This window comes from Mauremys reevesii, linkage group 5, assembly GCF_016161935.1.
Source record: "Mauremys reevesii isolate NIE-2019 linkage group 5, ASM1616193v1, whole genome shotgun sequence".
In the NCBI taxonomy this organism is placed as follows: domain Eukaryota; kingdom Metazoa; phylum Chordata; order Testudines; family Geoemydidae; genus Mauremys; species Mauremys reevesii.
Genome location: NC_052627.1, coordinates 103770214 through 103785461, shown reverse-complemented (window position 1 = coordinate 103785461; position 15248 = coordinate 103770214). Strand labels below are relative to the sequence as shown.

The 15248-nt window shown below is 40.2% G+C and overlaps 1 protein-coding gene across 2 annotated transcripts in view; it reads left to right on the top strand.

Annotated features, from left to right (window-relative positions):
- STIM2 (stromal interaction molecule 2) overlaps positions 1-15248 on the top strand; it is a 137121-nt gene that overhangs the window by 58668 nt on the left and 63205 nt on the right. For both annotated transcript variants that reach the window (XR_005599369.1, XM_039541507.1), the window contains exon 2: positions 9888-10018. Coding sequence is in view for 1 of the 2 variants with exons in the window: in XM_039541507.1 (XP_039397441.1) it covers positions 9888-10018 (131 nt within the window). In the remaining variant the exon portion in view is untranslated. The remainder of the gene's footprint in view (positions 1-9887; positions 10019-15248) is intronic.

Here is a 15248-nt window from a genome sequence, read left to right as displayed (position 1 = left end):
CCAGAAAAGGTTAAACATCCTGCAGGATAAATGAGTCAAACAGGGGAGCACTGACCACGCCAAGTGAGGAGGGGAGCAGGGGAAGTTGGAGATGGAAGAGGTTTGTCTACATGGGGAATTTATTGCCAAATAGCTAGTACACTTTAAATTCACATCCTAGCTTTCTGTGCGGTAACTGCCTGTGTAGACTAGCCCTTAGTCTGTTAACCACTGTATACAGTAGTTAATTTGTTTAGTGATAGTGAGCCTTTTCTCTTCCCCTTCCTGCCTCTCCCTCTCCCCCCTTGAAGATCTTGAATTCAGCCTTTTGCTTTTTGTCCAGCCAAACATAGCTACTGTCATAAATAAACAGATCAGGGTTAAGGTCTCTTTTACCTGGAAAGGGTTAACAAGCTCAGTAACCTGATGAACACCTGACCAGAGGACCAATCAAGGGACAGGCTAACTTCAAATCTCTGTGGAGGGAAGCCTTTGTCTGTGTTCCTTGTTGGCTCTGTGTGCTCTCTTTGGATCTAAGAGAGGCCAGACATGTCTCCAAGTTCTCCTGGAGTAGTTCCTTCTATCCAATAGTGAGTATTAATTAGAAAGGCGGATTAGTCTTATAATTTAATTTCTACATTTGCAATTGTGTGTTTGCTGGAGAAATTCTTTATTTCTGTTTGCTGTTACTCTGATTATTCTGAGGAGGAGGGGGGGGGGAAGTCCTCTCCAGTTTTTATAAGTTAGACCCTGTATTTTTGCATCCTGGTAATACAGAGATAGTGTACTTTTTTCTTTCTCTAATAAAATCTTTTCTTTTTTAGAACTTGATTGATTTCTTCCCTTGTTTGGATTTTCAAGGGAAGGGGAGGGGAGGATAGGGAATCCCTCTTTGTTTGATTCAAGGAGTTTGAATCAAGGTATCTCTCTCCAGGACTAGGGAAGGGGAGGGGGAGGTGGAGGTGAGTCCCTCTTTGTCGGAGCAGGCTGGAGAGAGGGAAGGGGGAGAGGGGAACTGGCTGTTTCTCTCTCTCTGGCGAGATTCAAGGGGTTTGAATCTGTGTTTCCCAGGGAAAGTTTGGGGGAACAGGCAGTGTGTTACTCACTTAAAACGTAACTGGTGGCAGCGAGAACCAGATCTAAACTAGGATTTTAGTTTAGAGGAGTCCATACATGTCCCCATCTTGTGAACCCAAAAGCTCCAAGTGGGGGAGAAACCTATGACAGCTACTAAAGATTTAGTTCTTTATCAGGAAATCTGAGACATTGTAAAGATCTCCTGCCTTCTCCCTGTCAGAAATCCATGTGAAATACGATGAATGAAGATGTGCACAAAAGCTTCCTCTTGTGGGAAAATGTTGCAGGAGGTGCCTGAATGGTGCTAATTCAGAAGAGTTGGGAGAGTCTATTGACTTGCTTCAAGGAGAAAGGCCTTTGCTTTAATTGTGTGTGTTTTGCATAGCCATGTCAAAGTAAAATTAGTAATGCAACATGTGTAATGTGGTAGGTTGTAGAACGAAAGCCTTTTCAGACACCAGGTTTTTCTAACTGTGAATAAATGTTTTGGATTCCTCTACAGTCTACCAGAAAGTTAACCATCTGTGCTATTTATACAAGGTGTATTTCAGTAGTTTAACCAGGAAAGACTTATTTTACAGCAAAATGTGAATTAAAACCCATTTACTAATTGGCTTTGCTAATGGTGGTGTACTTTAGATTTCCATTTATTTTTACACTTCTATTTAAATTACTTTTACTATTAAGTCCTCAGAAAGATCTGTTGGAGGTGGGGAAGCAAGAGGGCTTAAAAAATCCACTAACTTCCAAGAAATGCCTAATATTTTGATTTGACATGAAGTAACAAGGAAGATATATAGCCTCATACTTTGCATGCCATGAGATCCACAAAACTTATAGAATACATTTATGTATGTTTTGTGGAAGTTATTTTGGGCAGAAAATATTCTGACCTTTTCATTCGGAGTGATCAGTTTTTTTTTTTATGGGCAAGGTTTATAGAAATGGCATATTTTTTGGCTTTCCGTAGAGCTGTCAGGATTGTCTTTCCTGATTGTACTAGATGCCTCTTTATGGGGTTCTAATGTATATTGGGAACTTTCTTAGAACTAAACTGAAAGAGTGGGGATATTGAATGTTCAGTAAAGACTTAATGATATCTTAAGAGAAATTAGGCATTTAGAATAGTGTGTTAAGAAACACGTGTTTAAAATATCATCCTGAAAATCCCCTTTCAATTGCTCATCTTTCAGTCTCTTGTGATGTCATAATTCATCTAGTTTGTTAATAGAATTCCTGAATGGAGATTCGTTTCTAATGTAAAATAGTAAACATGCTAAGGTTTTCAGTCTTTAACACATAATTGACAGAAAATAGGGCACAAACCCAAATATTTTTACATTCCTGGTCACTATAAGGAATCTTGTTGTATTGATCAGGAAGATGCAAGTTATTTCTGTAATTATTTATGCTTTTTTTTCTTGAAAACCTTGTCCATGTGGTTGCTTTTATGTTTTTAAATGAAGACATGCTGCTGCATTACAGACTTTCTCATTTGTCATTTAAATAAGTGTCACAAGTGACACAGTTGTCAAGTTAAAATTCTGTTCTGTGCAGCCTGCTTGCCATACGGGGGTGTTTAATAATTAGGTGTAGGAGTGGTTGCTTTTGGCAGTATTTAATAGGAGTGAGTGAAGGTCCTATGGCAGTTTTTCTTGAAATACTTGGTAAAGGTTTTAATGTCTCACTCTTTATCATGTGAGGATTTGAGATGAGGGGCATGAGAACATATTTTTGTTGAATTGCCACTTTGAATACCTGTTTCAAATGCCACATGGTGGGTCTTTAAAAAAAGCAAAACAGCTTAGCTTTCTTCGGTAATATCAAATAACCAGTATTGTGCCAGAATATCTGGGCTTTTCAGCTTGTGTTCTTTTGTCACTTCCTGCTGTAGCATTTTTCTATTCAGCTTTTGTATTGTCTTTTTAAAGTCTGTTTTAATTGCTAGAAGGAGGTATTGTGTTTAGGTGGTGCAGTATTTAAAGTATAATCTACAGAACTGAAGCAGGAGGGAAGAAAATGGGAATGTCAGTAGCAGAAAACCGTATGAAGATGCAGACAGGCTTTGGCATGAGGAATACTTGTGAATCTGTACCCTGGCTGTGGAAGATGCAAAGAAATCCCACTTCTCCATCATAGCGACCTGTAAATTGTGCCCTGCTGAATTGTTCTAGAACCTGATTTGCTTTATTCCAGGATGGCTGTAGTCAGCTCCAGAATTTGGTACTTTCCACTGTGAAGAATACCCAGTGTACTTCTGTGGAAAAAAATTACCCACATCTCAGATTGCTTCTCCAGAAATCAGGAGCATAAAACTGACAAATCTGATAACATGGTACCTTTACTCTCTGAATTCAGCCTATTCGTAGATAAGGATGTCCTAGAAACTCTACAGGGAAACCAAGCCACCCTCTGTGGCCCTGATCCATGCCCTTTTCCTCCCCTGTGTGTGCTCACAAAAACAGCATCACAAACCAGCAGTACTTAAGAAACCATTGTTAAATGCAGCCACTGTCTCCAAATACTGCTTAATACTGAACTTCCCACTTATAAGCAAACTAATTGAGAAGCTTGTCTGGCCATATCCTGACCCCTTTCAGTCAGGTTTCAGTACAAGACCGAGAACAGAAAGGGCACTGATGGATGAGCTCCCATTGGCCATATGCATCACACTCCTATTGTTGAACTTCTCCACAGCATTTCACATGATTGATACTGCAATTTTATTTTAATATCTCGATTGTCTATTCTTAGAGATTCTCAACCTTTTACTTTCTGAGCCCCCCCCCCCCCCAACATCCTATAAAAATTCCACAGCCCACCTGTTCCACAATAACTGGTTTTCTGCATATAAAAGCCAGGGCCTGATGTTGAGGTAGCGAGCAAGGTAATTGCCTGTGGCCCCATGCCCCAGGGGCTCCTGTGAAGCTACATTGCTCGGGCTTCGGCTTCAGCCCAGGGTGGCAGGGTTCAGGGCCCCAAGCTTAAGACCAATATGATGGAGCTTCAGCTTTCTGCCCTGGGCCACAGTGAGTCTAATGCTGGCCCTGCTTGGCAGACCCCCTGAAACCCGCCCAAGGCCCCCCAGGTTGCTTTACCCCTGTGTTGGGGACCTAAATCTACCACTGGATAAAGAGGCTCTCCTATGTTGAAAGCCTTTAGCTTCTGACAAAAGAGGGAGTGAGGAGAGTTTGACAGTCTTAACTCTATTTTTTGGGGATGAGGTGTGGGGGGAAGAAGGGTTGGTGACTGGCTTTCTTCCCCATGTTGAGCTCTGCAAAGTAATCCTGCTTCCTGTCTTTTATGAGGGGGAGTTCTACCCATTCCACAGCAGGATGACTGATTTTACGCTGAGCCAGCAATCACTGTAGTCCTGCTTTTAGACACTTGACTCTAAAAACCTCACCAGTCAGTATCTCACCATTGGGCAGGGTTCCTGAAGCCCTGCTTATATTTTGTTGAATTTGTTCTAAGCTCTAGAGGAAATCTTGCCCCAAGGGGGAAAGGCTGAGTGAAGTTTCCCTTAGTAGAAACTGACTCAGTTTGGAGTAGGCTTTTGTGTTTACCCCACTCTGTAAACGAGAAGCCAGATATCAAAAGCATGTTTTCTACATGCTTTTTAAAATGCATCAGGGAATATGTTTTGAGGCCACAGTAACATGAGATCTGTTCTTTAGGTGTAAAAGTTGAAAACTAAACATACGTGTGTGCGCGCGCGCACTGGAATGGTCCAGTAATTAGGACACTGGTGTAGAACTTGGGAGAACTGCCTTCAAATTCTTGCTCTGCCACAGACTTCCTGCATGATCTTGAGCAAGTCACTTAGCTTCTCTGTGGCTCAGTTCCTCATCTGTACAATGGGGATATTAATATTGTTCCTTACTGGCATGTTGTGAGGATAAATACACTTAAGATTGTGAGGCACTCGTACTATATGAGTACGAGGGGGGTGTGTGTAAGTACAGGATGATAAAGTTTTTGAAAATGATACTCACAAATACTTGAAACTAGCAATGGAAGGTGTACTCATTCTGCCTGATTTCTGATCTGTACTGATAGTATGGCTTCAAAAGTTCAGTTTATATTGCTTTTTGGAAGGAAAAGAGTGCAAGGGAGTGCGGAGAGAGAGGGAGATTCTAATGGAATGCCTGATTTCACTTTAGCTTTAACTCTTTTTAAAAACAAACAAACAAAAAAAACAGAATCACCTTTGGAAAAATAAGATCTGCCTAAATTACAGTAAAGATTAAAATTAGTTCAGTGTGCACAAAGTCTGCCTGCTGCCTCTTGAAACAAATCCAAATACAAGATTAACACCCCTCATTTATTGCCAGACCTTCTACTGTGAGAATGGCCAGTTAGGGGCCCACTTGCCTGAAGAATTCCCTCTGGTAGGAAGTAGGCTGAGTATGGTACATTTCCTACTGGCCCAGAGATAGAAGACATAGTTACTCAGTGACTTGTGGCAGGTGGAGGGATCATTTCAAAAGGCTTCTGCCAAGTACATTGACTCATTGAGCCATAAATTGCAATAGTTTTAAAGTTTAATCTTTCATTGACAAATTTCTTCCTGGTGATGGCCACATGTTTCCTTTTAAAATTTCTCCCCCGCCCCCCTCCAAAAATGCCACAGCTGTATGGTAACTTCTAAGCACACTTTATGCAGTTTTACTCCACATCACTTCAAGTGAGTGCATCTTTACTGGCAATAGCGGAAGGTTAATGGCAAATTCAACTTCAAAGATGACTATACCTTGCTACCTAAGAGTGGTTTTTCAACCTTTTTTTTATTTGTGGACTCCCTTAAAAAATAAAATTGTCATACCCATTTGGAAATCTTATACATAGTCTGTGGACCCTCAAGGTTCCAGGACCACATGCTGAAAATCACTGGCCTAAAATATTTGACACTATTCCTTTAATTCTTCACATCAGTACAGTTTGGGATTAAAAGTAAAGATGTTATTGTAGAAACATGACTGCATATCATAGTAGGCCAGAGAAATTGGTCCATACATAAAGCCAGCCTGATCACTAAAGTGTAATGGAGGGTTTCAGAACCCAGATGATTCTACCTTTGACACTCTGGATCCAGATAGGAAAGGGTTAAAACCAAGGTCGCTTTGCACCACCTTATTGCAGTCCCTAACATTTTTTTAGGGTTTCTGCCTTACTTTAAGATAAATGAGGAAGAAAATCTCCATTTTTTAGAAGTTTGATAAGCTCCTACCAAGAAGTCACTTGATATTAATTTCAAGTTAAATTTCTGCCTTGCAAACAAGCATCAAAGTAGAGCTTATCGATGTGCATACTAAGAGATTTTCAAAGCTGCACCTGATTACTCAGTTTTTCCAAATGAATGGCTTTACAAGGTCTGAACCAAATCTGAATTTTTTTTAAAATTGTTGTTTTATCTGTGTCCAGAATAGTATTTAGGTGAGTGATGTGTATCTAAAGCGAGCTGAAGTATGCTGTCAGCTAGGGAATTGTACTTCTAATTTTACTATATAAAAATAAGCCTTGAGGTCAGACTGATTTTGTTCAGCATATTGTGTGTCTTTTCTTTTCAACCAAGACATGGTTCAATTTCATGTTCCTCACTCCGAAAAGCAAACAGGAACTTGATCTGCTCTTTAATCTGAGGGAGGTATCAAGTGTTCCCTCAATCAGAGCTCAGGACATATGAAGCCTGGGTTGTCTATTTGTTTTTTCTCTTAATAAAAGCGGTCATGTCTTTTAAAGTACACTTTTTAGGCAAATACATGAGAAGAGGCATAACTGCACACATTACATTCTCAGAGATATTAAGAAGTTAATCAACTTGAGTACACAAAACTTTGTGATCAGAGTAAAGCTTTCTAGAATGAAAAGAAGTTTTTTGGGTTTTTTTGGATCTACTCAACAAAATGTTAAAAATATTTTATGGGTGGAAACTGATAACTGTGTGACCAAATTAGTCTACACTTGGTTTTTTTCTACATAAGTAGATTAGCAGGTGTAATTAAATATAAATCCGTCACTCAAACACACTTCTGTGCTATTTATTCTCTTTTTACCTGTTCTGATTTTCTTATGCATGTGGTTCTCTTTTTACTTTCAATTAGAAGAAAAGACTCATCAAGTAGATGTAATGTTATAGTACAAAAATAATTATTCTGATGTATTAGATTTCTTTTTGTCTGAGATAGGTAAGAGAAGTCAAGGTGCATTTGTAGGAGTATGCAAAAAAGTAGTAGTATACTCTGTTGTCTTGCTGACTGGCTGATTGGACGTAGTACAGGGGTTGGCAACCTCTGGCACACGGCTCGCCAGGGTAAGCACCGTGGCGGGCCGGACCAGTTTGTTTACCTGCCGCGTCGGCAGGTTTGGTGGACCGTGGCTTCCACTGGCCTTGGTTCACCGTCCCAGGCCAATGGCGGTGGCGGGAAGCAGCACGGGCAAGGGATGTGCTGGCCACGGCTTCCCGCCACCCACATTGGCCTGGGACAGTGAACCGCGGCCAGTGGGAGCCACGGTCCGCTGAACATGCCAATGCGGCAGGTAAACAAACTGGTCCAGCCCGCCACAGTGCTTACCCTGGCGAGCCGCGTGCAGAGGTTGCCGACCCCTGCTGAAGTATAAATTGCGTGTCTTTTGAAGGCGAAGGGCAGGGGACAGGAGCATGAATGGAAACATCTTCCCTTACTATTTGTAGCAAAAACTTTCCAGGTGGGTCATAGATTTTGGAAGGCAAGTTATTATGTTAAGCACTCTGAATAACATCTTTATATTTCAAAAATGTCATTGTTAGGACAAAGGTTTCAAGGCTGTCAATTTTTGTATAAACTAAACCTATTCTTCAGACTGATTTAGCAAAGGCTGCTAAATAAAATCTGGGGATTTTTGTTTGTTTGTTTGGGGGGAAAAAAAAGGAGCAGGGTATTCTGACCAGCTTTTCATTCTCTGCACTGCAAAACTGAGCACTATGTGGTGAATCACATTGGCCTGTTGTTGAGAGCTAAAAAGTGATCTCATTGTTTAAAAGGTATGCTGAGCACTCCTGTCTACAGTCATGACCTAGTTAATGCAACTAGTGTTGAATTTCACTGTGACTTCAATGGATGCTCTTCATTTACCATCACTGTTAGGAATTTGATCGCAGTTGTATAGAGTCTCACTCCTTGTCTCGTCCCATCTGGAATTCCAGAACAGACGTGCACAATCATTAGTGGGATGCGGGACAGTTTGGACATCTGACCTACAAAGGAGGGAGGTATTGGTGCTTACCTAATCATAGTCCTGATAAGGTAAATTGTTCAGTCTCAAGTACATTCCCCTCTCCTCTGCTCTGTAGCTCTGTGATGCACCAAGCCTTTTCAGCAGCTTTTGTCATTGACTTTGATGCTCCTGTCTTTCTAGCAATGTTACCATGGAGCTTGGAAATGGAGGCTTCTGTAATTTACTACAAGGAGGTCAGTTTGGATGTTCCAAACCTTGTTAATTCTTCCACTCATGGACTGATGTCACCTTTAGGTGTATTTGTGGATCATCTTTGATACTCAAGCAAATGAGTGTGTACTGGCTTCTTGGTAGCTGTGTGAAAACTTTTGTAGTTCTTTAGGAAACCACCTGTGGCAAATGTTCACATGCTGCTCATTTGGATTGACGTCTCATTTAAATTGCTGAAGGAATTGAGTGCCCAACTGCTCTGTATAGCAACTCAGCATAGCACTTCATTGTATTTTTGATGATGAGGGAGGGTGTTTTACTTGTCTTTTTGTTTAAGTGGAGTTTTCCACAAGCATGTGCACTTTCTCCTATATGTTTTGGTGCCTAGATAATGCAGTGATGGGTGCATTTAAATGTATGGTATATTAACTACCGGCTGATACAGATATCCATAAAGAATCTAGTACAATACACCTAGCTAATAAATGGCCAATCGCTATGAGACGTGGGGTTTTTTAAAGAACAGCGTCTGTTGGTATGACTTCATTCAGGCATTTGAATCTCTGCCTCTTTCCCTACACCTGACACAAGGAGATCAGAGCACCCTGTACCTTCAACACGGCTATTGAAGCAGTGACAGGGAAAACCAAAATGTATGATTTATAAACTGGAGTTTTCCCTCCACAACAAGTTACTGTTTCTGAAATGACTGTACAGGGCTACCAAGTGTTGTACACAAGGTGTGGCTTCAGTTTTCTCCCTGACATGCCCATGTCTTGTTTCCTTTCATTGCAGCCCTTTTGCAATAGCCTACATCCAGTAGGGTTATGGATATTTAGCAGGCTTTCCTGTTCACTTAACCTTGTGTGGACAACAGGACCTGATGTGAAGCCATAACTGCAGAATTAAACTTAGTTACTTCTCTTCATTCTTCTCCTCCTCCTTTCTGCTTGTGGCCCTGCTGGCGGTCAGAAAAGTAGGTGAGGAAGAGGAGGCACTGGCTCCATTGGCTGTTGCAGTGATCTACCTAAGGGTGGGGGAGAGAAGGAAAAAGTGGTGAGCGTACTTAAGGAAGAAAGGAGTATTGGAGGAGGGGAAACAAACTACCTTTTTTTTCCCCCTCTTTTTCCCTTTCCTCCCTACAAGAGTTCACTCATTTCACTCTTTTTTCCTGCAAGAAATATCACTCAAGAAGCTCCCAAAACTGAGCACCTATGACTAAAGGTGTCTACAGTCAAGCCACACAGAATTTCTGTATTAAAATGATAAAGGCGTGCATTTAGTTAATATTCAAAATTGAAGCAGTAACTCATGCTCTGCTCCCGAAGAGGGGAAGAGCCACTGTCTTGGTTGGGAATTGACATTTCAAGACACTAAACTAATGCTTGTTTCTTGTCCTTCAGATACCTGTAGTTCATTGAGTCCACCATGCTTTACTGAGGAGGACCGATTCAGTCTGGAAGCTCTCCGCACGATCCACAAGCAAATGGATGATGACAAAGATGGTGGTATTGAAGTAGATGAAAGTGATGAGGTAGGTGGAGGCCTCAGTTCTTTCCATTTGATTTATTTTTGTCTCAATTTAAAATACACTGGAAATAGTGCCTTCGAAATAAAACTTCTCCGTGACATGGTTTGAAAATAAAGCCTTGTTTCTAGAGTTGTCTATCGAGGATTGTCATCCTTTATATTGGCACATTATAAAGGAAATAAAAGGAACAGTAACGTTGTCCATATAATGTTAGGCATGAGGATGGGTAAAAAATCATGTTAGGCAAATCTTGCTTGCGGTGAAATCAATGGGAGTTGACTGGGCCCCAAAATGGTAAAAACAAATCTTATTTTTATGTTTCTAAATGGTATTTTCCTTTCCTGTCTACCTCACTTACTTCCTCATGGAGTGAATCCCAGGAAGTAAAGAATTCTACTCTCCTGCTCATCTAAGGTCAATTCCAGTTGCTTCATCCTGTGGAATGATGTCTTACCCCTTGCATAGAGGGGTCTGAGAAGACGTCATGTTTCCTCTTCTTAACACCAAATTCCCAATGTGTCTTTGCTTCCATGTTTGTTTGTGGGTAGGAAAGAAACCACTCTTGCTTCATGGCAGGCTATCAAGGCTGGTCATAGTGGACCCAAGCAGTTCCATGTCCATATCATCCTCTGTGGCTGCAAGGGCTTGATGGCTCAAGAGTCCAACATCGGAACAGACTTGACGAACCCATATAATAGAGTTTCTGCCTCTGGGCCTCCTCCACTTCTCAGTTGGTGGAACTTTATCCAGGATGTTATAAGCCACAATGGCCCCAGCAGTCTGTAGACTGGAGCTGCCATTAACATCTGCCTTATAAATAAAGTCATTCCACTTTATGTCCATCTTAACTAGCAACCCTGTATTCCTTTCCTTAACTCCTGAGGACATAATTGCCCATGCTAATTATTTAAGTTTAAAATGATGCAATTTAAAATTAATAAATTTAATTTTTGAAATGTTTCTTGATTCATATGAATGTGTAAGGAATATCCTGGTACATGAATCCGGGACTTTGATTTCACAAAGGCATGGAGTACAATGGAAGGAATAGTCTATTTTGTACCATTATATGTAGCCAAAGTTTCCTTTTTTATATTATAAGATACATTTAATTGTATTATAATGTTAATCTGTAAACCAGAACATTAGTGGCATACTGAGACTTCTAAAATACATTCCAGTACTGTTGGGATTCATTCCTGACTTCCATTGTGCTTGTGATATATAAAGCTGCAGAAAAATAAAGAAAATACAGAAATATTTGTTGGTGGGAAAACGGCAGAATCTTCTGCATCATAGATAATCAAGTGAACTGTCCTTAGAACCAATGGAGAATTTTCAATGTTCGAAGATTCACAAATTCAGAGAATTTTCCATAGAAGTGTCAAACCAAACCACGGCAGTTGCTATATTGTATCTGTTGTTGGAGTGACAGGAGAAGAAAATACACATGAGGTCTCCCCAGAACTATGCATGATAAAGAACAGTGCATGATGGTCATGATAGATGAGGTATGGGAATGTGAAGTGAAACTCTCCACACAGAAGTGAAACTTGCTATACACCAAGTGCTATCACCTACACAGAGCAAGCTGAACATGCATTTTTTTCCTTTTTATTTCAGTAATCTAAGATGCTATTTCTAACTATAGTAAGGGCAGAACAGAGACTTATTTTTAACCATTTTTATGTGTGAACATGAGACTGGGTAAAATACACCTGTGCAAATATTTACTAGCACGACTAGTTTCTTCTGTGAGATGTTAACATGCTGACCAGAAAACCAGGAAAAAGCTATTTGTAAAATAATATGTACAAGGAAGTTTAATCAAAATTGTAACAAGGTAAATAAAAATAACATATAGATCAGTGGATTTGCTTATGGCAGTGAGAAGCTATAAAATCTGGTCAACCGCTTCCAGCTTAATTTATAGAAATGTTTATAGTTTTTGAACTTTAATTATTCATTTGACCCCATTGAAATTGGAGTAGATTGCATGTTTGAAATCCTACCAAATTCACGGTCCATTTTCATCAATTTCATGGTCATAGGATTTTTTAAATCGTCAATTTCATCAGCTATTTAAATCTGAAATTTCAGTGTAGTAATTTTAGGGAGGAGTTGTGGGAGAGAGGGGTCGCAGGGTTATTGTAGGGGAGGGGTTGCGGTACTGCTATCCTTACTTCTGTACTGCTGGTGGCCGCAGCTGGTGAGTGGTGGCTGCTGGCCGGCAGCCCAGCTCTAAAGGTAGCGCCATTGCTAGCGGCAGTGCAGAAGTAAGGATGGCATGATGTGATATTGCCACTCTTAACTTCTGCGCTGCTACTAGCGGGGCATTGCCTTCAGAGGCGGGTGCTTGGCTAACAGCCGCCATTCTCCAGCCACCCAGGGTACAGGGTAAAAGCACACAAAAGACCAGATGTCATGGTCTGTGATGCATTTTTCATGGCCGTAAATTTGGTAGGGCCCTAGTCATAAACTTTTTCTCTTTAACACTTCCTGTTGTGAGGAAGCATATGTATTGATGCTTGTAGAACATAGCTACGTCAGAGCTATATTTGGTAGAAAGCTGCCAGGCTGTGCAGAAGGGATTTGACTAAACAGCAGAACAATAGATTATATTCTGGTTCATGCTGCATGGTTTCTACTTACAAAAAAGCCTCCTCAAAGGGCAATAAGTGTGTCTTATTTTGTTATAACATGCAGTAGCTTTTTATCAGGAAGTGGAAAATTTAATACTGAATAGTAATTTTCTGTTTCATGTTCCATGGTAATCAGAGAAATTAACAAAGTTAGTTTTTCACAAAGAAAACATTAAATAGGGTTTGAATTCGGTTATTTTTAAGGGAGGGAAGGTAAGAGTTTAAAGTACAAGGGTTGTTGTTAATACTATATTTTCTTTCTAACGTGTGGAAACAGGCCTGTATTTAAAAAGAACACTTTCAGTAAGGATTCCAGGGCTTCAGATTACCTGTGGGAAACCATGTATTACTCTTTATCTCCTGCTCTCACACTTTCTGCTGTAGTTGTTTGCTTTTCTTTATGTACACCAAGTCTCACTTGTGTGATATCACTGTAGGGAACATTCCTGTATTCAAGTTGCTGCTTTCCCCTTAGTATACTGAGAAATTAACTGTTACACCATACATAGCTAAAAACTTTTCAACATTTCTAGTATAAACCTTATTTTTCAGGGATTCAGAATTTAACCCTAACATTTGTAATAGGAAGAAATTTAGCATAAACCCTTCTGTGTGTGGGGGGAAGGGGAGGAGGAAATCACCATTATCTATGCACGGAGGGCTGTTATATAGGAAGTCAGACTAAGTGATCATATAGTCCTTTCTAGCCTTAAAAGACTCTGAAATTTCTAACACCTCTCTAGTATTAGCTCAATATTTTGAGCTCTTGTCTGAGTAACCATTTGTGTGTTTGAATCCTCTTTCAGTGCATGTCATCATGCTACTGAAGAATCACGCTGAATTTTGCTGGTTATAAAATGGTATCAGGGATATGTGATTCTTCCCACATCTGGTGAATAAAGACTTCTGTAATAACACCAAAGTGCATGGTGCTTAACAAACACAGAAAATAAGTTCTTTGGGGGCAAGTTAAAATGAGAGCGGGGAAGATCATGATACAGGGGGTGGGTAGGAGAAAGGAAGGATATGGGAGAGGACAATACGAGTATGCAGTCACTTGGGCCGGCTAATGTGTACTTCCTGTCTGTGTGCTCTAGAGACACATCAGATTTAGCTTTAGTATTTTTTTCCCTGTTAAATCCGTTAGCCAATTAGTGTTGTTTGCACTCTACGGCTCTTTAAAGATACGGGCTGTGAAAAGAAACTTAAAGGAGAGGTTGATGCTTAGTGGATGGAGTTGATAAGGTGGATCCAGCCATAGAGTGCAACAGATTTTGCACCTCAGACATCATGTCTGTTACCCCATATTGTATACCTTTGTTTATGATGGAGAGGGACAATCAGTAAGAGGCACATGGATTTGCTATTTTGCATATTGTTTAATTTTCCTTTATTTGGCTTCCCAAGAAGCTCTGTATAGAAATGTCCCATCAGTATCTAAGTAAACTCATAATGGAATCTTGTATTCCATCAGTCAGTCAAGAATGTTGATAGCTGCTTCTTGATTTTTTTTAAATTCCAAAACATTTAATTTTAAGAAAAACCATTTGCACTACTATACAAAAGTGTGTGCCTCTAGTCACACTGAGTACTGTTCTATGTAGGAACTTCAGGTAAATCACTTAATTCAGTTATTTGGTTTCCTTCTTTCAAATGTACTTCAATGATCATTTAAAATAAACCTCTTTGAATTAGGATGGCTTTTTAAGCTTATGTATAGCTTTTGTAGCACATGAAACTTGGGTGCTAAACAACGTGGATGTCCCCCCTTTAACCAAGTCTTTTATCTGAGTAGTAATAGTTGTTGTTAGGCACTGCTGCAAATTAAACATTAAACTGACAACTGCAGCTAGGTTTGGGCTCTTTTTGCTAAGTGCTATGCAGACAAAACAATAAATGACAGTCACTGTCCCAAAGAGCTTATGGTCTAAGACGAGATTTAACAGGTAGTTGAGGCAAACAGTGGCGCGGGAGGTGAGGGAGATGTGGTAATAAAATAGAATGTGCAGATACTTAGCTAGTGAGTAGTAGCAATCACAACTCTCCACTTGCCTGTCAGGTTATGTTTTACAGACGGAAGAGATGAGTTTTGATTACTGACTTGAAGGATGACAAGGTGGTGGCTTATGGATTTTAAGTGGGAGCTTTTCTCCATATTAAGGGACAGTTTGGAAGAAAGCACAAAAGTGTTTGGAGAAATGGAAAATTGGATGACCAATACTGGACAGAGCATAGATGGGAGCTGACCTTGCATAAGATAATAGTTTGGGTAGGTAAGGTGGTGCTAAATTGTGATGAGCTTTGAAAATAGGAGTAAGAAATTGGTGTTGGAAGGGGAGCCAATGGAAGGTCTTAGATGTCAGTGATAAACCAGCAAGATTGTTAGCAGCAGTATTTTGAATATTACTTGAAGGATATGACTCAGGGTTATAGACATTGACCTCAGGGGAAGTGCTTTGCAGTAGGCAAGGCACAAGTTGATCAGAACTTGGACAAGAGTTTTGGCAGTTCTAACAGAGAAAGAAGGTTTGTGTAGAAGAAAGTGGCAAGATTTTAACACTACGAGGGGAAGGGGGAGCCAAAGGAGAGGG